At 27.6% G+C, this 25,840-nt stretch overlaps 2 protein-coding genes across 7 annotated transcripts in view; both read right to left on the bottom strand.

Annotated features, from left to right (window-relative positions):
• Positions 1–1,186: 1,186 nt before the first annotated feature.
• On the bottom strand, positions 1,187–5,521 carry nanos. 3 transcript variants are annotated; one of them, XM_035078992.1, is made up of 4 exons: positions 5,149–5,521; positions 2,578–2,797; positions 2,359–2,502; positions 1,187–2,299 (listed from the first exon to the last, which is right to left on the bottom strand). In XM_035078992.1, exons 1-4 carry the CDS (start codon positions 5,306–5,308, stop codon positions 2,278–2,280), a joined length of 546 nt encoding a protein of 181 aa, XP_034934883.1. In that variant the 5' UTR covers positions 5,309–5,521; the 3' UTR covers positions 1,187–2,277. The 3 variants fall into 3 exon arrangements, with proteins under 3 accessions (XP_034934883.1, XP_034934884.1, XP_034934882.1); XM_035078993.1 differs by having other exon boundaries at positions 1,187–2,296; XM_035078991.1 differs by having other exon boundaries at positions 1,187–2,277.
• A 5,152-nt stretch (positions 5,522–10,673) lies between these two features.
• Positions 10,674–25,840, bottom strand: part of LOC118064431 (uncharacterized) — a 27,228-nt gene continuing 12,061 nt past the window's right edge. For 2 of the 4 annotated variants that reach the window (XM_035079003.1, XM_035079002.1), the window contains exons 2-8: positions 15,639–16,174; positions 12,877–13,026; positions 12,141–12,431; positions 11,873–11,959; positions 11,737–11,788; positions 11,401–11,659; positions 10,674–11,321 (exon numbers count right to left, since the gene is read on the bottom strand). In XM_035079003.1, coding sequence (XP_034934894.1) covers positions 10,784–11,321; positions 11,401–11,659; positions 11,737–11,788; positions 11,873–11,959; positions 12,141–12,431; positions 12,877–13,026; positions 15,639–15,851 — 1,590 coding nt within the window. In that variant the 5' untranslated portion in view covers positions 15,852–16,174 and the 3' untranslated portion in view covers positions 10,674–10,783. Of the gene's footprint in view, positions 11,322–11,400; positions 11,660–11,736; positions 11,789–11,872; positions 11,960–12,140; positions 12,432–12,876; positions 13,027–15,638; positions 16,175–16,622; positions 16,832–25,840 lie in introns of those variants that run through there. The other 2 variants (XM_035079004.1, XM_035079005.1) reach the window with 2 other exon arrangements.

Genomic DNA, 25,840 nt, shown 5'->3' with positions numbered 1-25,840 from the left:
ACTCATATTACTGAATTATTAAAAAACAATGGAAAAATATTCTTCCTTACTTTGTCATTGTAAAATCAAATCAATTATTATAACTTAAAATATAAAAATTAAATTAATATTTGTTTTAAAGAATAGAATTTCCAATAAACAATTATAATTAACCGTAATTACAATTATTTATGTCGAAAGATGACTTAATTCATCAATGCTTACTCTTAATATCATACATAAAAGAGAAGAAAAGTTTACAAGGACAGTTTTTATTTTATAAAAATTCTTTTACAAAACATAAAATACATCAAATATATATATATATATATTTATTTATTTATCAAAAACACTCAAATTTAATAATAATAATAATAATAATAATAATAATAATAATAATAATAATAATAATAATAATAATAATAAGGATAATAGTATAGTAAAGACATAACTTAATATTAATTGTTGATAATTATAAATACATATTGAAGAAAATATCATAATCTGTATTGAAAGTTTTTACTTTTAATTCATGAATAATACAAAGTAATGTATAATCATTAATTAGCACGGTTTTATGAACTGTGAATAGTAAAGAACAGAATTGAAATGCAATGTAATCTAGAGTTTAGGTAAACTCTGATGGATAAGTTATTTGTACAATTGAAGAATTATTGAAATTATTACGATTTAATTAAAAGTTGAATCTGTTTGATGTCAATATTAGTATCGAACCTGTTGTACAATTATTGATCGCATGAAATATTACAATAGTTGATAGTACTGTTAACATATTTTTAGGATGAAATTACTTAGAAGACATTGTAAAATATCCGTATTTATACTCGCTAAAAGACTTTTCAAAGTAATTAATTTATCTTTCACATACGTTATTAAGTACGTTTTGAAGGTACTATATAAAATTTAATTAAAGTTATTTTATTATTTCAACTGATTAAATTTCAGTCAAATATTAATCAACTTTTTGCAAAAAAAAAAAGAAAAGAAAAAAAATAAAGAACAAAACTGTAAGTTTTTTCTTTAGTTAGATCATTAGGAATTATATTCCAATTATTAGATATTGATGATTATTGCAAAAAAGATTTCAAATCTTATTGTTTACAATTATAGTAATAGAAAAAACATCGAAAAAACACAAACACAAAAAACCATAAAATTATCATTATAAAACAAGCAATTATAAGGGTTTTTTTTTAATCTCAACTTAATTATGTTTCGTATTTAAATCTACTTTGTCTCTCATCTCTGATTCTCAAGAATCTCTGATTATCTAATAATCTTTAATAACTAATATTATTTTAGTCTCAAAAATACTAAACACTCAATATTTATATCATCCTTCATTTCTCGAAACATTATTGTATATTGTACGTCATAAGAAAAAAGTAACCTTTTTGATTAATCTCAGAACTGAATGATCATTTTTTGATATTTTTACGATTTGATAAGGAATATTAACTCATGAAATATCTAGAGTGTAGGAAAAAACACTCAACTATTTTAATACGTTGTTGAGATGATTAAACTTTTACTTCATTGATTTTTTTTAATCATGTAACTGTTGTATTTAATCAATACTTTAGAAACATTAATACGTAATTATTTTGTTCAATCATGTTTACTTGTTAAATAGATATTTTTTATTGGTTGATTACTCGATTTAATAATTGAGAGATTTATAAAGTTTAAAATTACTACTTTTTGTTATTTTTAAAATTAAGTAAAAAATACTAAAGAAGTGTTTTGGTTTTGAGTTAAATGAACGAAACATATTTCTAAATGATATCTATTATCAATAAGAAGTATGGTTTCAAATTATAATCATAATTATTCTCAAGTGTTAAACTATTGAGTTTTAGAAAGATGAAATTTTTATAAAATATTCCAGAATTTCAGTCAAAAAAATAAACTTTCATTCTCATCAACTGTCATAATTTTGATTTCTTTTTTTTTAAATCTTCATTTAAGCTTGATTTTAATTTTTGGTACTTAAATATTTGGTTTCCATGATTATCAAGTAACGCTATATATAAAATTAAATAACTCTTTTGTCTTCTTAATTCTAATGATTTCGTGTGTCGTATAAATTTTTATATAAATCGTTTATATAAAAAATATACTTCATATCAATAGTTAAGTACTATTTTAACAACTACTACTAACATTATAACTGTATTACTAGGTATACAAACTACTTCTAATAAGCATGATTGTCGATGGATCCTATCATCTTGGTAGGTTTACATTATCCACCAGGGGCCTAATTTATTTTTTCCTCTAGCGATGAAAAGAAAACCCGCTTTAAAAAAATTAACGAAATAAAAATTAATAAATAAGAGTAAATATAAAACAACTTACTTGGTGCGTTTTTTTCCTGTTGAATTCCTCATCTCCTTCAGCGTGTTGATGATCGGCACCACTTCGGGGTTTTTATTCATCGGACAGTACTTGATTGTGTGAGCATGATCGCCCGATGTTCCACATATTGGACATTTATATTCCCTGAAGATAAATAATGAAATAATAAATGGTTGCTTAATTGAATGAAATAAAATGATTAGTAAATGAGTTTCAAACCTCAGGACGGGACACTTGACAATTCCATCAGCATCTTTAAGAATATGTTTTTTGTAGTATGAAGCATCTTCTCCATTATTTTTACAGAAAACACACTCTGTTGGAAGTGGCTTCTTCCTTTTACGACGATAAGTACATTCTGGAAGCTCTCCAGTTTCTAATTCTGGACAATATTCGTAGTCTTTGCCATTTTGACGAAATTCATCTCTTATTTCTTCAACTGAAAAAGAATTGCACAAATTTTATAAGTAATTTTCAAAAATTAACATGTTGAAGTAATTAAAAAAAAATATAGCAGTTCAACAAGTCGGTCGATAAGTCGGTAATATAATTTTCAAAATAGTCGATAAAGAAGAAAATATTTTCTTGGTACATACATTGTATCAATTGATGACAAGTATTAATAAAATTATCCCAACAGTATATTTGTGTGTCAATTTAACCGACAACTTATTATTATATTTTTTAGCATTTAATGATATTTTTCTAAAAAAGAAAAAAACAATACATTATTTTATAATTAAAATATTAGTGTAATAAATAATGTGGAACAAAGTCGGACAAAGTATATAAACAAACTTGAAAAATCTAAACTCAAACACCGCCTTCGTATTCAATATTTACATCTGTCCATTTGATTTGTCATTAAATCAAATTCAATCTCGATAATATATAACGTTTGAAAATGTTTACATTTCAAGTGATGACAATTTATCTTTCCTTGGTGTGTTTAATTACATCCTAAATGTCACCTAGATCCTTCATTTTGATACATTCCTCAGATCAAAACAATGCCGATATACTTGTTTGATTTATCGGAATACCATATTGATTCTAAGAATTTTAATTTTAATGTGAGACGCCGCATATTACAATCCTAGCAATAATTTTCTATCGATTTGAACAAGAAGAAATGGAACTTTGGTTATTGACATTTATCCAATATAATGTTTACTTTGTGCGATGAATCAGTTAATTATTATTTATCTCAAAAGTAAAGTAAGTTGAACACTAATAATAATAAAATAAATGTAGGAAGTGAATGGTGAATAAATATCTTTTCATGTAATCATTGATTAGTGTCAAATAATTAATAGTATTTCTTATTTGGCATACAATTCTACTGAAATCTAGATTTTTCGTAGACTCAAATGCCTTTTGACTAGTTTATCTGATACCGCCGATACCACGAAAAATTGAGAATGCTTATTATTTTTTGCTTATGGCTTGACTTTCTCCAATATAATACCGATGTAAACAACCAATGTTTTTTTTTTCTTTCACACGACTCTTCGTGTCATTTCTTCGATACAAAGTATACATCGCTGTGATAATCAACAAATCAAGCAACTTCAGTAAAATTCAATTGAAATATCATCATAATCATTTGATTATTAAAAAATTTTTCAACATTTTTGATCAGTTCATAATATTTATTTATTTGGAAAAATATTTATATTAAAATATATTAAACATTAAATATAAATAGATATTATTAGAAATTTACTATATTTATTTTATGGAAAATAAAGATTATATATGTTATGAAGTAATATGTAAATATATTTGGTGAGAATTAAATGAAATTCAATTGTAAAAATCATTTATAATTATTAATCAATTAAATTTAATTTTATTATTACGGTGTATTTTCTGTATTTTTTTACGGGAAAAATGTAATTACGGAAAACACGATGTGTTTATTTATCCTTCAATGTGGTCAACAACAAAAGCTGTGATTTTAAACAGAAACACTCATAAATTTATACCTCAACAGATATTTTATTACAAATTGAGATTGAAAAAAGTTTTTCAAGAGATATGGAATGTGAGTGGAAAGCCGTATGGGTTTTTGTTTGTTTTTATTTTATTTATTTATGATTTACGATCACCCTTGCGGCTAAAAAGATTTATTTAAATATTTCAGCTGATGGTCAATAACTGACCAGTTAACAATGCACAAAACCCTTTTTTTATTGCTTTAAGACTCTTGTGCGGAAGAGAACCAAATCTTAACACATGTTTGGACTTGCGTAAAATCCCGAGGGAAAATTTGTAACCAATATGTGCGGGACAAACAAGTATTTTTTAGGAAACTACAGATGAGGTTGGATGTTAAGATTCGACGACAAATTGTAAATAAGTTCAATAATAATGAATTAGGAAAAATGACGTCGATGAAGATAACACATGAGGATAATTCAAATAATGTTGAAACAGGTGGACTACGAATGCAACAAAAAATTCATAGTCCGACGTGATTTTCTCGAGAAATCATAGGAAACATGAACCGATAATAGAGTATCAAGATAAATGACTTGAAGCACGTCTGAAGAATAAATATGGCCGATGTATATCTCACGAATGTGCTATTCTAGCAATCTCATTTTTATTTGATGCAAACAATTATCTACTCTGCTGTTTACTGACCTCGCATTCTTTTAATTATTAATTTTATTAATTATTTTAAAAAATAACCTCAATCAAATGAAAATGAACTTGACGAAGAGAAAGATAAAATTGTTGCGCAGAATTAAAAATATAAATAATAAAGTAATTATTCCATCTCACCACTGGGTGTTACATCTTGGGATTGATTTTGTTGACACTGAAGACTAAAGTTGACAAAAAGTCGTCGCAATTCATCCTCCAGACTTGGATTAGTGGGAAAAAATGAATTGGCCAGATTAGGCATAGGTAATTGATGTTGCAACACCACAACTTTCATCATTTTTATCGAGTTTTATTGAAATATCACCAAAGAAGAGTTATTTCTTTTTCAATTTATAAATTCACGATAATTTTAGTCTCTTTCTAAACTCGAAAATGTCTTTTTAATCTATTCACGATCACAATTATATGATGTTTACACTGTAATTGATCATCAACTAAAACCTAATAGATATTCACAGATCTGCGAATCAACTGAAACTAAATTGAAAAGCCGCCAACACTTGTAATGTTGGGTCCGATGGTGGTTGAAGGAGTTGGGGATGGTTAATAAATTCTGATTGGTTGGAATTTTTGAGAGTGCCACCATGATGATCAAGACTCGGCTTTCCCAAGTTCAAATTTTCCTCATTAAACTGCGCATTTTTTATTTGATTTTCTCACTCAAAAAATATTTACAAATGTTCAAAAAAATGGTTTACATGATTAGACAGTGTAAGTTAAGTAGTAAGTGCATAATCAATTATTTTGTAGTAAATTTTGAGGTGTTATGGCGGGCGTTCTTATATCGACTATCTCACTCAAAAATAATTTTCAAGTCAAAGTCAAATAAAAAATATGCAGTTTGGTGGGGGAAATTTAAAGTAATTTAAGATTAGTAAATCTCAGCTTCAGATAGATACAAGATATACGTATATGTATTAGATTATATATTATAAAATGACTATTGAAATAAATAATTGAAAAAAATGTAAATAAATAAATGTTAAATAATATTATTTATTAATGAATCTTTATATAGTATCTGGCTTATTTTATTAATAATGTATATGTAAATGTATATAGGCACTGACCAAATATAAATAGATAATTATGATACTAAATTGTTGACAAACATTTACAAGTTTATTGTAATTATTATGTATTGTTATCATAATTATTTATCCCTAAACATAATAAAATAAATGAAACAATATTATTTGAATAAATAATTATGTATAACTTGACTTGATTAAATTTACAAATATTTTATTATATTTTAATTTAATCTTATTCCAATATTATTAGCTATAATTACTAATTATAACAAAACAATACTATTAACATACTAATAGAAAAATAATTCTTTCTACCTGTATTTTTTATTCTAAAATTGATATTTATTTATCAAAAACAGTGTGTAGGCAATATTGATGCAGTTTCCAAGTCTATTTTTTTGTTTCTCAATCAACAATTATAGTAGCAATAATAATGATAATCGATAGAGAATAAAATAGAATTAATTCTTTTCTATTTATATTATTTATTAAATATATATTTATATATTTAAATCATAGTTATGTATTCATATATTTATATATATTTATAATTTATGAATGATTTTTTTTTGTTTTCCATTAATAATAACAATAATAATAATAATAATAATAATAATAATAATAATAATAATAATAATATAATTATGACATTAATATTAATGATGATGATAATGATTAGTAAAAACTAATAACTATTCAATTGTTAATGATATTAATACTTCTAGTCGTATACTCTTGGTTATTAAAGCAGCTAAATGGATGGTCAATCATTTGAGTTTTATAACTTTATTAATTAATGATTAAATCATTTTGTTTCATTCCTACAATTAATAATTAATTAGTCATTAATTAATAATTTATTTTTTATTTTATTATTATTATTGTTATCATTTTTATCAATTAGTCAAGTACATAATATACGAAAGATTTTCAAAAAATGTTCATCTTTTATTTTATTTATAGTAGATAAATACAATTGGTTTTCTATTATCAGTTGTTTTTAAGTCTCTTTTTTCTATTTATTTTATTTGTATCATTGCTTTTCTGCTCATTATTCTTATTTTTAAATAATTCAATTTAGTTAATCAATATTTTGTGTATGAGTGTATGTGTTTTTTATCAATTGATATGCAATAGTAGAAATTAAAACAGAAAAAGATGAAATAAACAAATAATAATAATAATAATAATAATAATAATAATAATGCTTAAACAATTCATTTGGTATTTCTTAGTCTTATCTTTATTTTTATTTAATATAAAAAAAAGTTAATAATAAATAAATGTATATTTATATATTTATTTACACAATACATTTAGTTTTTTTTTTGTTGTTTTATTTAATCTATTTTTATGATAATAATAGTAATAATAATAACTTAAATAATTTATTTATATTAATCATGCATTGTTATTATTATTTTAATGATTATGTCCATAAAAAATAATTTTTACTCTTTTTTTTTATTTATCCAGAATCATTTGTCACTATTCTTTTTATACAAAATTAGTACGAATTGTTTATGAAATAATATTAAAAGATCTATAAACAATAAATATTTTGTTGAAATTAATTGTTGAAATTTTTGAACAATTTTCATTATGAAAATAATAAATACACGAATTGTTATTTATTCATTTTAAATAAAAGGACACTTGTTGTTGTATTTAATGTTTTATTATTCCAATAAATTTTATATTTTTCAGTTATTTTCAGAATAGATTTGTTTTTTTTTTTTTTTAACGTATAATTCATCATTCATTAAATAAACCACTTTCTTTGGATTCAATAAATCTTTGGCCTTGACCGATTTTTTATCAACTTTATTTATTTTTCTTTTTTTTTTCTTTTTCTATTTTCATCATATTTTTTGTTTTGTTTTTCGTAGTATCTATTTATTCGTATTTTTTTGTTAAATAAAAATTCGATACATCTAATTATCAGGATTATCTTGAAAAGTCTTCTTCTATCAGTTATTATGTTTTTACAAGTGTCCCTGCTATCACTTTAATTATACAGTATTACGATAAATACAAAATAAACTTAATTATATATAAATCAATTATTTTACAGTTATTTTTTTTTTTATTTTTTTTTTTTACTAAAATACAGTCTTATAAGAAAGATTTTTAAATTATCAATAGAAGAATCTATTTTAAATTCAAAAACTGATAAACTTAAAAGTTGATTATCTTTTTAATTATTATTATAATAATAATAATAATAATAATAATAATCTTCTTCCTCTTCTGCTAACTAATAAAACTAATTAATTATCATTATAATTATTTTTATTATTATTATTATTATTATTATTATTATTAATAATAATAATAATAAAAATTGAATGATAATTATTTTTAGTTTTTACCTAAAACTCTATTTACATTGAGATAATTACAAAAAAAAATATACAAATCTCGATATTAAATAATTGGTCGTCGTTTTAAAAAATTATATCAATTTATATTATTTGTTGATAAAAATAATTAATAATTAAGCATATCTTAATCTATATAAAAACCTTAATAACAGACAAAAATAATTCAATTTGTTCGGAATTGTTTTGCTTTAAATCTAAACTCGAATAATTGCCATACTTCAAATAAACTCCACTTACTAATAATTAATTATTTTTTAATTGGTTGATTTTTTTCGCTTTTAAAAATAATAATGTTTATTAATACATTAGAATAAAAAATACTTTTCTCATCCAGTCCAATGTCGTTAGATGCTAAATGTATTAAACATATCAACTATGAATTCACTAGTACTTATTTTTCAGCCAACATTTTACACCATTTATTATTGAAATTAAAAACTTGCACAATGAAAATATGTGGAGACGTCGTGTATTCACTGTTGTTGATGTCATTATTATTATTACTATTATTGTTATTTTTTTTTGCATTTAAACTAACTATTTTTGTTTTTAAATATTTCAACTATTTACAATGGACGTAAACACATCTTGACTGGATTTTATAAATAACATAAATTAAATGAACAGCTAAAAATAATTTATAAAAATATTTTACATTAATTTCAATCAATTATTGATTCTTTTGTGTGTTTGTAGTATTATTATTTCATCATCATCATTCTTATTTGTATATTTTTTTTTTAAATGAAATTTTTTTTTTTTATTATCTTTCATAGTACGATATTGTTTCGTTTTATTTTAAATAATCTTGTATGAATTTTGACTAAAATCACAGTTTTTTAATTACCATAAATTTGAAATAAATTTTTATTTCAAATAATTTTAAAATAATTATTTAATTCACCTTATCATCATCATCATCATTTTAATATTTTTACTCAAGAAAATCTTTAAAATATTCACAATTTAAACTGAGAAATCAACGTGTCATCGATAATGATTTTGTGTAAAATGATTGTATAATGTTCAAGTGATAATTGTTTTTTACTCTTTTTTATCAATCATGATATATACTGTATATATAATGTATTGATGATTAGGGAGATTACATTTATATATCAATTTTGTTTGTTTTTTAAAAAAATTCCTTTTATCTTTAATTATTTATTTTAATTATATTATTTCTTTGTTATTTTAAATATTTATACTTTTAAATATATTTCTCATATATTCTAATCAAAAAATAAAATAAAAAACAACTACATGTAATCTGCATTTTATCGATAGTATCTTTTATATTTTTTGTCATAAATAATTTTGAATATTAGTCTATATCATTATTATTGTATATTATTATTACTATTATTATTAGTTATTGATTAATCGAGTAGTTTTTTTTCATACATTTATATATAAAAAAGACAAAAAAAATATAATTTTTCGTTTTGTTTATTTGTTTGTTTTTTTTTTTGGGGTCCATTATTGGGACTTCTTTTTTCCATTTTTTTTTATCAATATGTCCGCTTTAAAAACAAATCATCTTTTCAAAATGACATTTTTCTTGCCATTTCGTGCATTATACTTTTATACATGACTAAATATTCTACAAAATTTCACAGTCTGTTCCGAATTACAATTTTTTAGAAATTTTTTTTGACGTCAATTTTTAAAATTTTCTCGTCATTTGTTCTTCTATTCATCACCAACTTGAGTCTTTGATATAAAAAACTGATTTTTCAATGTATCTCAGACTTAACTGTTTAGATTAATCAGTGATGAATTATTCTATTCGAAAAATAATTAAATTCTAATCCACAATATTTTTTGATAACATGGACACGTTATTGAATTTATTATTTCTCATTCAAGTAATTAATTTTTAATTTAAATTCGCCTAATTATCACTTAATTTTTAAAAATAATTATTAAAAAATAGTAATTATTTAATAAATCAATTTTTTAAAAAATTTATTATTTAAGAATGTAAAAAATTTATAAATTTTTCATGCAAATAAATTTTTAACAGCCATTTTTAGATTATCATTTGTTGACTTATTTTAAGAGAAAGTGTTTTTTTTTTAAATAATAATTAATTAATTAATTAAAATTATTTTTGACAAGATTGTGGAATTTTTCAAAATAAAATGATGATTGAATGATATCATTGTTATTGTTATTATAGTAATAGTAATTATGATTATCATTAACAATCAAACGATTATTATCATTATTATTACTATTATTATTATTAATAATATTTTGTTTATTAATATAATAATAATCGAAAACATCAAAATGTTGATTGATGTTATGGATGAAATAAGGCCTGAATAGTTAAGGTTTATGGTCATTATTCAACGATAACTGATCATTTATTTTTTGTGAATCTCTCGTTGATTGTTGTGATTGTGTTGTTATTTCACTTACCGCACCACCACTCATTAATTTAGCATTATTATTTTCAGAATTAGTTACTTTTGAATAATCACGCTTACGTTGTAGACTCTCGGTTTTAACAATAGTAATGTCTGGATTATTCTCCAAAACTGTACTTGCTTTAACATTTGGTGAATCAGCGTATCCAACTTCACGTTTAATCGTAGACGTTGTGGCACCTGTTGTCGGTGGTGTTGTATTAAATTTCTGAATTATGTCATTTACATCTTCTGTTTCATTGATGTCTATTGCACTAGCACCACTCAATTCGCCAGCTAACGAGATCCTGTCTGGACCTTGTAATGTCGATAAATATGTCGCTAATGTGTGGACGGTTACGTTTAGAAATTCAGCTGCTCGGAATAAAGTTATTTCTTTGCGTCGTAATTTTGATAAAATTTCCGCTGGTCCTGGTTCCGACCAAAAATCTCGAACTCTACAATTTATACACTTTTCAATATTATATTTACATTTAGTAAAAATTGTTTTTTATTTGATAAAAACAATGAAATAACCTGTAAGGATGTTTAAGGCAACCATAACTGTCACGGTATCTTCCATACAACGTGCCATAAGAAACGCCGAGTATCTCAGCTGCAGTCTTCATTTCTAATTCTTTATTTTTAATTGCGTCCATTACTCGTCGTGTGAACGGTTCTTCCCAGAACTCTTGACGTCGTCCCGTCGTTAAATAATCATTCATCTTGACTACGTCACGAAACTGTTCTGGAATCGTTGAATTCGTCGCGTTTGAATTAGATGGAGTTGTTGGTGCTGTCAAAAATAAACCAGACAATAAAAATGACAATTTAATTATTACTTTTAAATGTATTTCTTGAAATTAAACTTACCTTTTTTTTCTTGGTCTACTGTTGAGTTTTCTTCCTTTGGCAAATACGCCAACTGGAAAAAGTTTATAGTTAAATAAGAAAAAAAATTTATTTATTTATCTTCTTTAAGATAAATACGTATTGATGGATAAATTACCGGGGGTAGTGGAGGTTCATTGTTTTCAGTCATCATAGTTTCATCGTCCCAACTCTCATGGTCGCCACCTTCACTCATCATTTCTTCCTAAAAAATCACTTATTATGTACTACTTGAGATAATGTTTTGAGATATTAGTAACTAATAAGAATATTCACACAATAAAACAAAAAATGAATCAATAATGATAAATAATAAATAGTTGAGATGAAACTCAATTGATAAAGAGAAAAAGAGGATGCATTTTTTGTTGGTGAATAAATCTTACAGGAAGTGTTCGTACGTTTCCAGTAACACATGAAACTTTAGGTGTGAATACATCATGTGCGGTTGGTGGATCATCTAAAGGCGGTCGACCTCTACGTCTTTGTTTAGGTGGCGGCGTGTCATCAACTTCTCCTTCTCTCAATACTGTCTCAACACCAGGAGTTCCAGCAGTTCCCGGACTATGACCACTATTAGCCGTATCATTTTGTGTTGAATCGCTACGCCAACTAACTTCCGCCAGTCCTTTTATATGTAAATCTTCAGCAGTCTTGAGTAGGGATGACAGTCTCGTCTGTAAAAATTACCCATTTACTAACTCAAAATATTCTATTATTATTTTTAAAATGTAATATTGTATCGTCATTGGATTTACAAGTGTATACTAAATTTGAGCTTAATCAGATAGATCAGAAAGTGGGTCAAAATTGACTTGCAAGATTTTACAGCAGATAAAAAGACATTGAAAGTTAAATAAAAACTTGTAAAAATAAACAATGTCACGATCGAATTCTAAACAGAAAGAGAGAGAGAGAGAGAGAGAGAGAAAACGAAAACTCTTAATACAAATATGGTAAAATGTGGTATGTATTGGAAGAGAGGGGGTAGTATAGGAGATGTAAATCATTTTGCCTGCGGTTTGGGAAGTAATTTAAAACGAGGCTTGGAATGTTTTACTTTTGTCCCTCGTTATAAAATGTGTAATTTGAAAAACTTTTCGACGCCAAATAAATACTTACATGATCAATATTTATTTCACCTTTGTACATAAATTCAACGAGAACTTTGATATCAGAAAATTTAACGTCTCGCATTATTACTATGGGATCTTTTTCTTCATATTGTGATAATATTGTATCAAAATATGTACTACATGCACTCAGCACAACCTGAAACAAAAAACAATCGAGTCAATTTATTAAAAAGAAGTGGAAAGAATATTTTTTAATTAAAAATGTAAAAATTAATATTTTTTTTTTTCCTAAAGCCGCGCCCAAAGTTGAGTAGCGTCAATAGCTTGAATATTTAATATCCAACGAGAAGTCTGTATTGATTTTCTAGAATTTTATGCCGTCCGCAAAATAAGGTAGTAAAAAGGAAACGGGGCCGAAGGCGTCAACTTTTCACTACTTTTACCCCTTCCTCAAGTGCTAGTTGTTTTATTGCCCCATCCCCACTGTCCCAACAGCCCCCGCGCACATTTCTCCTCCTCATCTTGACTCTCAACACCCCCTAGAGTCGATCTATTATCGTTTTATTACTCTTTCTTTCCTTCTTTTTTTTATCGTTAAAAATTGTAATAAACGTAAATTAGATTAAATTTTAATGAAAAATTATTTTAAAAATAAAATTGGGAGGAGCAATGGAGGAGGTGGAAACGAGAGAAGTACTAATAGAATGTAAAATGGGTATTATAAATATAAAAAAGTATTTGGAGTACTTAAGTTGGGGAAGGTGGGGTAATAAGACGAGGCAGCGAAACAAAACTGATGATACTATGTAGCTTCTTACATCATTTGAAGACAATCATATCTGCCCGGTTTGTAAACGTTCAATTTCTATACCCAAACTATAGAGTCTCGTAGTCATTTCTAACACACCTTGAAGTGTGTTAAAATCTATGATTTCTTTACGGGATTTAACATATTAGACATGTGTAGATTATTTACTGTAATAGCATTTGGATTTACCCTTCCTGCTCTATAAATGGGTAATTTCAGGTATTTTTTTTATTTTCATATTGTACAATTAAAAATGATGGGTTTTATTTATGAAATACCTTAGAGTGCCCCGTTTTACTCCACCTCCCCCTACTGGGAAAAAAAATTTCAAAAAGTCAATAAAATTAAAGAAAACAAATAAACAAATAAATAAATAAATAAATAAATAAATAATAATAATAATAATAATAACCCGAAAAAATGAACAAAAAGAATGACGCCGACGTTGGTATACAGTTGAAAACCCAAGAAGAAAAAAGTAAAAGAACGAGGGGAAATGAAAATTTTTTTTAATAATGGAAAAAATTGAATTTATTATAGTCGGTTCATATCAAAAAATTCCCGAGCGTCTGCAGAGTTAAAGTAGAAATAAAAAAATATGAAAAAGTGGTGGTTTTATATATATATATATATATATATATATATATATATATATACACATAAGGTAAGAGAGCGACGGACTTGAGGGGGCGGTTGCGAAAAAACATTCAAGCAAAAAGATAGAAAAAGAAAGATATGAAACACAATTTTTTTCTCATTCCAAGTTTCTCGAATTTTTCTTTTACAGAACTTACAAACAATGGCCTTAATACAAACACACAAAGCCGTCAATCTGAAATGAATATATTCTAACTAGAGCAATCATATTTTTCAAAGAATCATAATGTGTGTTCAAATAATTGTGATTAAAAAAAAAGTTAGATTAGTTGATATCATTAATTAACGCTGTTATTAATAAAAGTGAAATAAATTTTAATTATAAATTTTTTTTCCCCTGTCAATACGTACTAGATATTGAGGTAAATAAATAAATAAATTGCAGAAAAAAACTGGAAAAGACAGAAAAGTAAACATTAAAAAAATGACAGGTGTGGAAACAAACTAATGAGGCTGGCTATTGATTTTACAATTTGGCGAGTTTGTATACTCTATAGAGTTAAATAAAAAGTAATCAATAAATAAAAAGTACATATAATTATATACGTGTACATATTATTATTATAAATGTGAATAAAAATAAAAATATCAAGCGAAAAAAAGAATCTGTGTCAAAATTCCATCAATTAAAATGATTTTTATTGAAGGGTCTAAAGAGTGGAAGATACTTATCAAACCTATCGACATAAATACTTGTATAAATGGAAATAAAACTTAATTTTTTCCGACATAAGCTAAATAATAATTGACTTGGATATCAGTATTATTCTCATTATTAGCTTATAAGACAGAATGTAGAATTTGTCAAAATTTTTAATACAAAATATGAATGATGAATGATTGGTTATTCCCCATTATTTTAAAAATGTGTTATTTATTTCTTAAAATATAATAATATAACGTAAATTTAAAATTATTTAGTACACTTTATCATAAGTCAATATGCATTACGTTTCATCATGCGTAGATAATCAAATCACGAGATTGTTATTGTGGATATTTAACACATAATGGATAGAAATAATTACAAAAAATTATTCTTGATAAAAATGATAAACAAAAACATTGAGAAAAAATCCTTGAATATTCCAAACTCAACAATTTCAATTTTTAACTTTAATACCAATTTTATGTCATTTTCCTTTAATTATTAATAATTAGCTTAAAGTAATTTATTCATCATTTGTTATCGGCAGTCGGTAATTGCCAAAGAAAAAGTAATTAAGAAACTTTTATTTTGGAGACATTACAGTACATTTTTATTCGTATCTGATGTAGACTACTGAATATGAAGTAAAAGGTGAATTAAAAAAAAAAACAGCATTGTAAAAAAATATATTTACCTTGTGTGCTCGTAATGTTTGTCCTTCACAGGCAAGCGTAACATCACAATACGCCTGTCTCTCTAACAGCTGTGAGAACATCGTCTGTAAATTACTGTGGTGGTATTTCCACCTTAAACAGTACTGCTGTGGAAACATGTTTGTCATAGCTGGTGCCAGTTGCGTTGCAATCGCTGAGGCTGTTGATATACTATTGTTACGTTGCCGTTGCATGCGCGCAGGCCTTTTTTACTTAACTTATTTTATTTAAAAAAACAAAATGTCTATTTTATTTTCCCCTCCTCGTTCAGGACAAACGTTTTTCGTTACTTTTTTTTCATTTCATTAATCTCAATTCAGTCCGATCATCGTATTCACATATTTTATTTTGATTTGTCTAGAATTTACCGATAGTCTTGAATAAAATGAAAATAAAAAACTGAATAAAAAGTAAAAAAGTATAAATAAAAAATAAAAAATTTCAGTTAACTATTATCCAGTGTTCAAATCATAAAAATCTCGTTCTTTACGCGAGTCTGAGCCCACGTATCGATGATCTGTAACAGATAAAAAACGGAAAAATATGTATAAGAATGAGTGTAACATTGTTTTTTTTTTAAAATAATTTTATTTATTTCAGTAAACTTTCTCGCGATTTTAGAGACTAAACTTTCTATTATGGCGTCACGACTATGATTATAAGGTTTGAATTTAAACGGAAACTTTCAGAAATTAATCAGAAAATGTTTTTCAGTTACAACCAACTTGTTGAGAATTTATAATCCCCAACACATCTATTCGATATTGATAAAAAAACATAGTGATGAAAAATTTATTTCAACTAAAATCGAGACATATTTTGATTTTTTTTACCAACTTAACCTCCATCATCACACACCATCAATCATCTAATGATTACATTGAGAACAAATCGATTGTTAGAAATGTAAAGTGTAAATATGTAATAAAAATTGATAATACATAGTAACAATTGTAAATACTTACAAAACAAGTAAACGCACAATATACGTAAGTCAACCACATTCCGACGACCCTAACCTCCCTGATTCTACGTCACTCAATAGCGCGTGTGTTATCTCTCACGTAAAAGCTCCATTCACAAGTCTTTTTTTTCTCTCTTTTTCTACCGTGATATTATACGCCGTCCTACTTCAGTCTGTTCCTCACTGCATGCTCTATAACACTACTTACACGTTGTGTTGAATAGTGTAGTAGGTTTCCGCTTTTATTCGCTCAAAACAAACGCACATGCATGCATACCTAACGCTATTACTAAATGTTTACACTAGAAACGAGTCATCAAAGTCATTCTCTCATACTACTACTTTTTCAATATTAAATAGATAAAGTTCATGTCAATCAATATTACTTGAATATTTTCATACTATCGATTTAGATCAGTTCCTATATTATTTATATTTCGATAATTATACATACATATATAAACAATTTGATTGAAATGAAAAAAAAATTACATTTTATCAGTTTACGAAGATGAGAAAAAAATGTCAAACTTTAACAATCAATAATATCGGAAGAATTTTGAATGAAATACATAGTTAACAATTTAAAAGCTATGAACATGTATTGCATTTTCAACATTCGACGTATTCCAATACACATCCAATGAATTCTTTAATTAAAGTATTTTTATTGTACAATTGAAGAATTTTAATTGAGTTTTTATCTAAAAAATGAAAAAAAAAGACAAAAAATAAATTACAACAGTTTAAACTCAGTTTTAATTTAAAATTTACATAAAAATAATAATCATTTTTGAAAAAGAAAATAAATAAACATTAAGGCTGAGCATTGATTTCTCCCTAAGAAAGAACTAGAAATATGCGATAGCAAATTACATCGACTAGATTTACTCATTTACATAGTTTTTACATTCGAATAAAAGCTTATTTTATATTTCTGGTCGCAGTCATTTCTTTCGATTATACAAAATATTCTTCTATCAATTATATTATCTTTGCTTGATAAGATGGCGGCCTATGGTTTTTCAAAATAAAATATTATGTTTACTAAATGTTCAGAGTCTTTTCACTATTTAAAGTGTCAAACCAATTTTATTTTGATTACTCGTAGAAATTTTTCATTCAATAATATATTATTAAAATTGTATTATTTGTTTTCACAAAATTGAGGTGATGCATTTCATGAAATCTCATGTTCCATATTAAAATTAGGGAAAATTATTTTATTTAATCCAGTCTTAATCAGATTGAGCGTAGAAAAGAAATTCGTCATCGTGTTCGAGATTAGAATTTGAATAAAACGTCGAGTAGTGTAAATTCAACTCATAGCATCACGGAAATTAAGGAGTTATGTTATAAAATGCAACGACCTACAATAGCCGCAAATGCTGAGATGCCTTTTCTCCTTCTTCTTTTCGTCTCTGGTTTCCCCTACTTCTCATACCAGCAAATTGCCTTACCGGCACGGGTATTTGGTCATTTTCTTTAGCGCACAAGTAGCGCTCTCTGCCAATTTCAGTGCTTTTTACACCCCCTTTTCTTTAAAAAAAAAACCATCTCCCCTACTGCTATCACTCCCACCATCCCCACCTCTCGGTTCGCCACATGCTGCCGCCACTGTCTTTCTTTTCCCTCCAGTACAATTTAAACTGATTCTGTTGCCCTCACGCGGCTAAACTCCTCCAACGCCTCCCTCCCTCTCTCTCTCTCTTTCTCTCTTATCTTCGGTCTACATCGAATGTTCGCGGCTTTTGTTACCCCCTCTGCCCCCGATATTCCTTTTTTTCTCTAAACATAACCTCCTTGCACACTCTAACATTTTGGTGTCGTAAAATAACGAACAAAAACGTCTAAAGCTGCTCAACATGTGAGTATTTAACGTACTTTTATTCACGGTAAACATTAAATGGATGTCCTCTTTGCTCAAATATACACTTTTATCGTCAGTTGTTATCCCTAAGAAAGAATTTCATTCCAAGTTTTAGATTATTCAACTAATTGCTATATTTTTTAATTCAAAGAATTTTTCAATAAAAAAATTTCATGAAGAGAATAAAAGATGTTTTTACTATCCGATATGATGACATTAAATAATTGTGTACTTAGTGAAATGTAAACTTGATGATACTAAAATTCGTTTGCTAATAGTTAACAAATCTCTTTTGTACAAGCATACATTGTTCTTTAGCGTTGCTTTTTAATTTATTTTTATAACTTTAACAAGTGTTCCAATCATTATTCTGGTGTCAATGTATCTTGTGTTATTGTTGAATTTGTCATTTTGAATTCAGTTTAGATATTCAACCGTCATTATGATAATCAACAGCTGCCAAATCAATCGACGAAAATTTATAATTAAGGTATTTTGAATTAGAATTCATGTGAATTGGTATTTCAAGTAAATAAAGAGGGCTAAATTCAAGTTTATTAGGTTAGGTTTAATTAATAGGAATTCCCATGAAACCACAAATATCGATTCTAATACACCATATTATCCAACGGCAGATGACTAAATAGTATTTTTATTGATTTCTCTATAAAAATTATGAATCGTCAATTTTTGTTTTTTTGTCTGTATTTGAATAAACTATAATTGAAATAGTAGATAAGATGATGCAACTTTTGTGAAATGTGCAAAAAAAAATAAACTTTGAGTCATTAATTTAAATGAATATTTTTCAAGTCTTAATGGAGTTTTTAATGGAATTTTATTTAAATTAACATCAATCAGCACTCTCATTTCCCTGTGCGATCTACCGCAAAAAATATCTGACATTGTGAAGTAAATTCGCGCTCCCTCAACGAAATGATTAGGAAGTGAGGACAAGGGCCACTTGTTGGGCGCGTCCGAGATGCTTCTCTCTATACATCTACTTGGTACGTCTCAATTCCACTTATTGAAAAAGAGAAAAAAAGAACAAGAATCAAGAGACAACAAATTATCATGCATATAAAACATAAGACAAAATGATTGTACTTTAATAATATCTTTCACCATTACAATCGTTGCTACATCAAGAGTGACGATAACTAAATGTGACATGTGAAGTTAGTAAATAATCGAAATAAAAAAAAAAAAAATAAGTGACTCATTCCTTATTGGCTTAAAAATTATCATCCAAAATATTGGGGCACAATATATTCTAATCATGTATTAATTACGAAAGAATCGAGACAAAACATATTGATTGATATCTAAAGGCATTAACATAATAATAATAATAATAATAACGGTGAATAGTGATGTCTAAATGAAAAATATTTTTAATATTTAGTGAATAATTCTATTGGTAACGTCGTTACGGTCCTGAGTGCTCTGAATGCAAGTGAAGACAAGAAGAGACATTCCCCTTTTATACGTATCTTTCTTTCTCTCTATAACTATTTCCTTTCTTTCTTTGTCTGACTTTACCAAGCGAATAATCAAACTCAATGTGTAGAGTAGACACAACCGGTTTTCCCGCGCGCATTCACCCGCCTTTTTCATAAAAAATTCGAACCAGTTTGTAAAACTAAAAAATCCCCTACCTTTTACGTCCCAACCCTCCTCGTCCAATCCGCTCTCTTTATTTTCTCTTTATTTACTATCTTACCGCCGCATTAATCTAACATATTTCACTACGTTCCTCGCACTCTTCCGTCTTCTCTACAGTTACTACAATATTCCGATGATTCAATTGAAAATAAAAACACATCGCCTCCACCCACTTCTCTTCTATCATTCGAAGGTAATTTCGAAAATTCCAAATATTCTTCTTAATTGATTTTTTTCTCAACTAAAACCACTATATTTTTAAAAACGGCGTACAATTATGACGATAGAGAAGAAATTAAGGAGATTTTACTGGAGGGATCCCACAGACGGTTGGAGGCAAAGAGGGGCAGATAAAAGTGGGGGGATTAGCGGCTTTGTTTGAAATTAAAAAAAACGTCATTGAAAGAATTACTAAAATGGCGATCGGGTAGTAAGTATTGATTTTCGAATGAGTTCAAAATTTCCATAATGGAAGCTTCATCCACCACTAGGCGTATTCCGAGGGGGGTTAAGGAGGGTAAGCGAGGCCAAGGGGGAATATTGAGGTAAAAGCGGGAAGGAGAATGAGGTACAAAGAGGGTGAGTGAGGAAGTGAAGAAGGATAGAGTTTTATTAAAGTATACTGGCGGTAAGGATAAATTATTAAAAAAAAAGAAAGGTAACAAAGAAGAATAATCAAATAAGAAAATACTCGAATCCAAAGCAATTAATTACAAAAAAAACACTAGATCTCGTTACATAGATTTCTGGAGCCTTAAAAAAAAAGAAAGAAAAAGCAGGATTTTCGAATCATTGGAAATTGATTGAGACAAAATCTCATTCAAGTAAAGCGGAAGTGTAATTACATCAATAATTAACGATAAAAAATAATTGACGATTCATCATAACCTAAAATAAATTATCTCCCGTAATAACGACCATGGGAAGAAACGATTAAATTAATAAGATTTACTCACGACTCTCTCACGACATTATTATCAACTATAGCAAGTTGTACGATTTTTCTTACTCGCGGTATTTTTTTTCTTTTTTTGCTCTGAAGAGAGCGTGAGCGCCTCTTAAGTCGTGCCCTGGGTCAACCGTCGTCCGTTTGTCGTAGTCTTCTTCTATTTCTTCTTATCCTGCTTCGACTCGAATATATATACACATACATATAACATACTTAAAGTGAGTTTTATACCAACGGTAATTTACGACACTATAGTCTTCTTATACCCGGCTATACTACCAACTAATATATATATATATATACAGATGATACTACACTAACTAACTCGGGTACGTTAGTGAGCAAAACCCACGCTAGTGATTCTTGGTAATCGTTAGATACACGATCGCACATCTAACCTCAAAGTAGGGGTCATGAGAGTACGGGAAACAACGAGGAACTTGAAGATTTGCATTTTCTTTATTCTTCTCTTATGTTAAATTGTTTTGTTTTTATTTACGTTAATGAACCCCAACACAACTACACTCAACGATTTAACGGAATAATAGAAAAAGTCATCTGATTATCTTTATAGAGGAAAACGTTATAATATTTTTTACTCTCATTTACTGAGTTGAAATGATAAACATCGTGAAAAATTTTTATTCATTCCAAGTATTTCATTTCTCATGATTGATTACTTCTTTCTTTTTCTTCTTTTAAAAAGGTATTTTTATATTATAACAATATTTGATACTTAACTTACACGACAATAGGACTGATAGAAATTTCTCCTTTAAATATTGTCTTTAACCTCTCAAGACCTGAACATGAACCAAATAAAATTCAAAGTTCGTAGGCGCAATTTTTGTGAACAATTTTTAAACTATCAAATTCGAATAAAAAACAAAATAGGGTGCACGTATGTAAAGTGACAGTCTTGAGAGGTTAATCTTTAGGTACTTTGTTCATTGGACTACAAAAATTCGCTTTATGACTGAATGTAAAGAAAAGAGAAAAAAAATTTAGATGATTTGTTTTATTAAATGAAAATATTGGGTAAAGAATGATAATGGTTGTTTGAATTGAGGTTATTTATATAAATTGTTCTACGCGAAGAATTGAGAAAAATTTTGTTATCCAAAATGGCGTCGGCTGGTAGATTTATATACGTTAGACTGAATAAATCAACTTATAATCTAAAAAACTTTTAAATTATTGCATTTTTTTAAAAAATGTTTTTCTGGCCGTCTATTTTACGAGAGAAAACTTTTAATGTGAGTTTACTGTTGGAAATTTTCATTGTTATTACGTAAAAATAAAAAAGTAAAATAAAATAAATAAATATATATATATGTATGCATGCATGTATGTATGTATGTATGTATGTATGTTGTGTAGATGTGTTAGTATGAATGTATGTGTATAAATACATGGAGAAAATAATGATAAAAAAGAATGAGCACTCAATAACAAAAATAGGAAAAAAAAAATGAAAGAGTAAACGAGACATGTTTTATTATACACTCGAGGTCGTAACTTTGAATATTAAAAAACTTTTTATTCTTATCATAATTCGTAGATTAAAAAATTTTAATTAAAAAAATTCCAAATAATATTTCCTTGCCGCAAAAAAATAGTGGGAAAAAATGGCGGACAGAAAGAAAAAAAAAAATAAAAAATATATATATATAAAAATGAAGATAAATATATACATATTTCCAAGTGCGGGGGATCTTTATCAAAGTCGACGCAAGTCGGTCGTCATGGCAACGAAATTGGATTTTTTTTTTCCAATTTTTTTTTTCGGCCCTCACTTCAAGCATCGTCCCCTTTTTCCTCCCCCCCCCCTCTCTACACTCCCCTTGCGATTCGTGCCCCTTTTACTCGCCCCCACTTCTCTTCTGGCGCTACATCATCTTTTTGCTCGGATGGTAAAGGTAGAGAGAAGGAGGAGAGGAGCCACACTACGAAAGAGAAAGACGCAAAACAGCAAGCGTGAAAGAGGTGAGAGGGGTGATGTTAAAGAAGACGAGGGGAATCAACGAGAGACGCGACAAAGATTAGAGAGAGGGGGAAAGAGTCTGATGGACGGCGGGAGAAGCCAATAATTCGAATTGAGAACAGCCAATGGCTGTGCATCTAATTTTTTTGTCGTATCATCGAGGTCGAATCCCTCTTGGGTCGACGATTTTATTTTAATTTTTTTATTATTTGCTTTTTTTTTTTCTTAATAAATCTTTCTTTTTCTCATTTAACTCCACTGTGTTACGACTGTATCTCCAAGCTTCATATTTTTAATGAAATTTTAAATTAAAACATTTATAAAAGAGAATTCCATTCGCAATATCGATATATATCTCGACATCAATTTATATCAATTTTTTACTATTTCTCGTGATGCCTTTTTTTATGAAATAAAATATTGGATTAATTTCATTTTTTATTTTAAATTGTTGACATATTTACAGTAATGAAAAATATTTGAAAGTAGGGTAAATTAAGGGTAGATGGCCAATTAAACTCATTTATAAAAATGTTAACTAAATGTCGCTAATAACTGTTCAATTCGCTTCGCATCGTGCATGGGATCAACATTGGGGGGGGGGATCCAAAAGTAGCGACCTCTAGAGTCCACGGTTCTAAAAATTATTTCGATTGGCCATCTTTTCCGGACTTACCCTAATGAAAAAAAAAGTATTTTTAGTAAAAGAGCACGTGTTAAGAAAGAGAAGATCGATTTCATAGAAATTTGTCCAAAAAATTATTTTTGAAAAAAAGTTTTATCAAAGTTTCACTATTCAAAGCTGAGAGTATCTCATTCAAATTGAAGCAATGCACGTATACACGATGAGTGCGGTGCTCTTTATCTTTCTCACTCTCTTTTTATATTTGGCTGTGTGTTTTTCTCCCTCTTTTATTTCTGGCTTTACTTCTAACATTGCTTCTATACTTGAACTTTTTCTCTCTCACTCATCCACTAGACAACATTGTATCGTCTGTCTGACTCACACTCGACTCGACTGCCACCACTACCATATAGTAATGTAGCATGTAGTAGAGAGTGAAGTCAACATGCTTGTATACCTAACCTGACCTACGCACTCCAAAGCACGAGATCGCCCGAGGCTGCCGCGCAATTTTTACTCATTTTCTAATTTCCTCTAATCTGTTAATATAAAAAGCCTCGATAAATAAATAAATTTTATCACTAAAAAATAATTTGACACTTCCGGTGACATGATGTTTCTAATGAAAAATTTAATATCGATTAATTGATAAATGGTTTTAGGTTAGATAAACGACGACACAATATCAAAAAGTATCCAAACAATGCGTACAAGTATGTGTTTGTTACAATAAATAAACCCTCTTCGAATGAATTTTTAAATGTAAATTCTCGATTTATTAAAATTTCGATAAAAATTCCTCGCATTCATAACAAAATGAAATTAGACAAAGATAAAATACACAAAAGCAAACTTTCTCTCTCTCTCTCTTAAAACCGCCTACCATACTAGTGGCAACGTCGCTTGGTGGAGCCGGCGCGCGGCTTTCCTCGGGAATTCTGTTATAGATTAAATTTTTCTACCGGCAAGATATTGATTGTTGCTTTTTATTAATGTAACATTAAAGTAGCGGACGGGTGAAGCTATTCCGCGAGAGCGCGGTACAAGAGGGGCATGAGGAGATTGTGGGGGTGGGAGAAAAGACGCGCGGAGGCTAAAGAACACACGATGGTAATAAGAGTGGGGAAGATACGACTTTTACCATTGAATCGACGCTTATGATTGGCTACAATTTTTAATAGTGGGAGAGATTTACCACGTGAGGGGAAACTTTAAATGGAAAGTAGCGTGGGGAGGGGGGGGAATTGCAGGGGCAAAATAGAAGAGGTGATGGAGGAGAGGGAAAAAGGTAAGGGGGGAGATGGTGGAGAAAAGCGACAAGACATCGCGGAAATGTCTCATAAATTAAAAATATATTTTTTTCTTCCACCAGGCAGCGAGTGAAAGAGGGAGAAATTGGTGGTGAGAGGGATAAAGTATAGGGGAAAAGAAGGAAGAGAATAAAAGGGTGGAATAAAATTTTAAAAATAAAATATCAAAAGAGGATAAAAGATTACTGAAAATATTTTTTGGCACAAAGTTATAATAATAGGAAATAATTTATAAAGGTTATTAAATTGTCTGAGTCGACGACTTTCAAAGCTATTTCTTCTTTCTTTAACCTCATCACTGCCACCAACCCCCTCATCTACTTCACTTCATTGCATTTGCTTTCTTTGGCTCAAGATTTTACATTCTTAAACCATCCAACGCAACAATTTAGACATACGACTATTATTATTATTTTAATACACCAAAAAAAAATGATTGAGATCAAGTATGTGCAATTCAGTCAATCATAGAAAGATTGAGTACAAATTACCTTACAAAATGTAAGGTAATACAATTTTCAATTTGTGAAAAGTTTTTTACATTCAAACATTGTAACATGTAAAAGTGTTAACTCTTTTAATCGGTATAAAATTACCATCCGAAAATACTTTGAGAGATTTTTCACATTAATTATTATTAAATGGATAGTTTTTAATTAATATGTGTAGTTTGTTTTGTATCAATCTTTTGACTTTTAATGTCAGTGATGACACTGAAACAAGACATTACAATTTTTAGGTGGGAGACTCAATGAGACTAACGGAGACTATCATTTCATTATTGGATATTAATTTGATATTATCAATACAATCTTT

The sequence above is a fragment of the Chelonus insularis genome, unplaced genomic scaffold, assembly GCF_013357705.1.
Source record: "Chelonus insularis isolate UGA/USDA-ARS -01 unplaced genomic scaffold, ASM1335770v1 contig_18_pilon, whole genome shotgun sequence".
Taxonomy (NCBI): Eukaryota; Metazoa; Arthropoda; class Insecta; order Hymenoptera; family Braconidae; genus Chelonus; species Chelonus insularis.
Note: the sequence above shows the minus strand (reverse complement) of the source record. Positions and strands in the feature narration are given on the sequence as shown.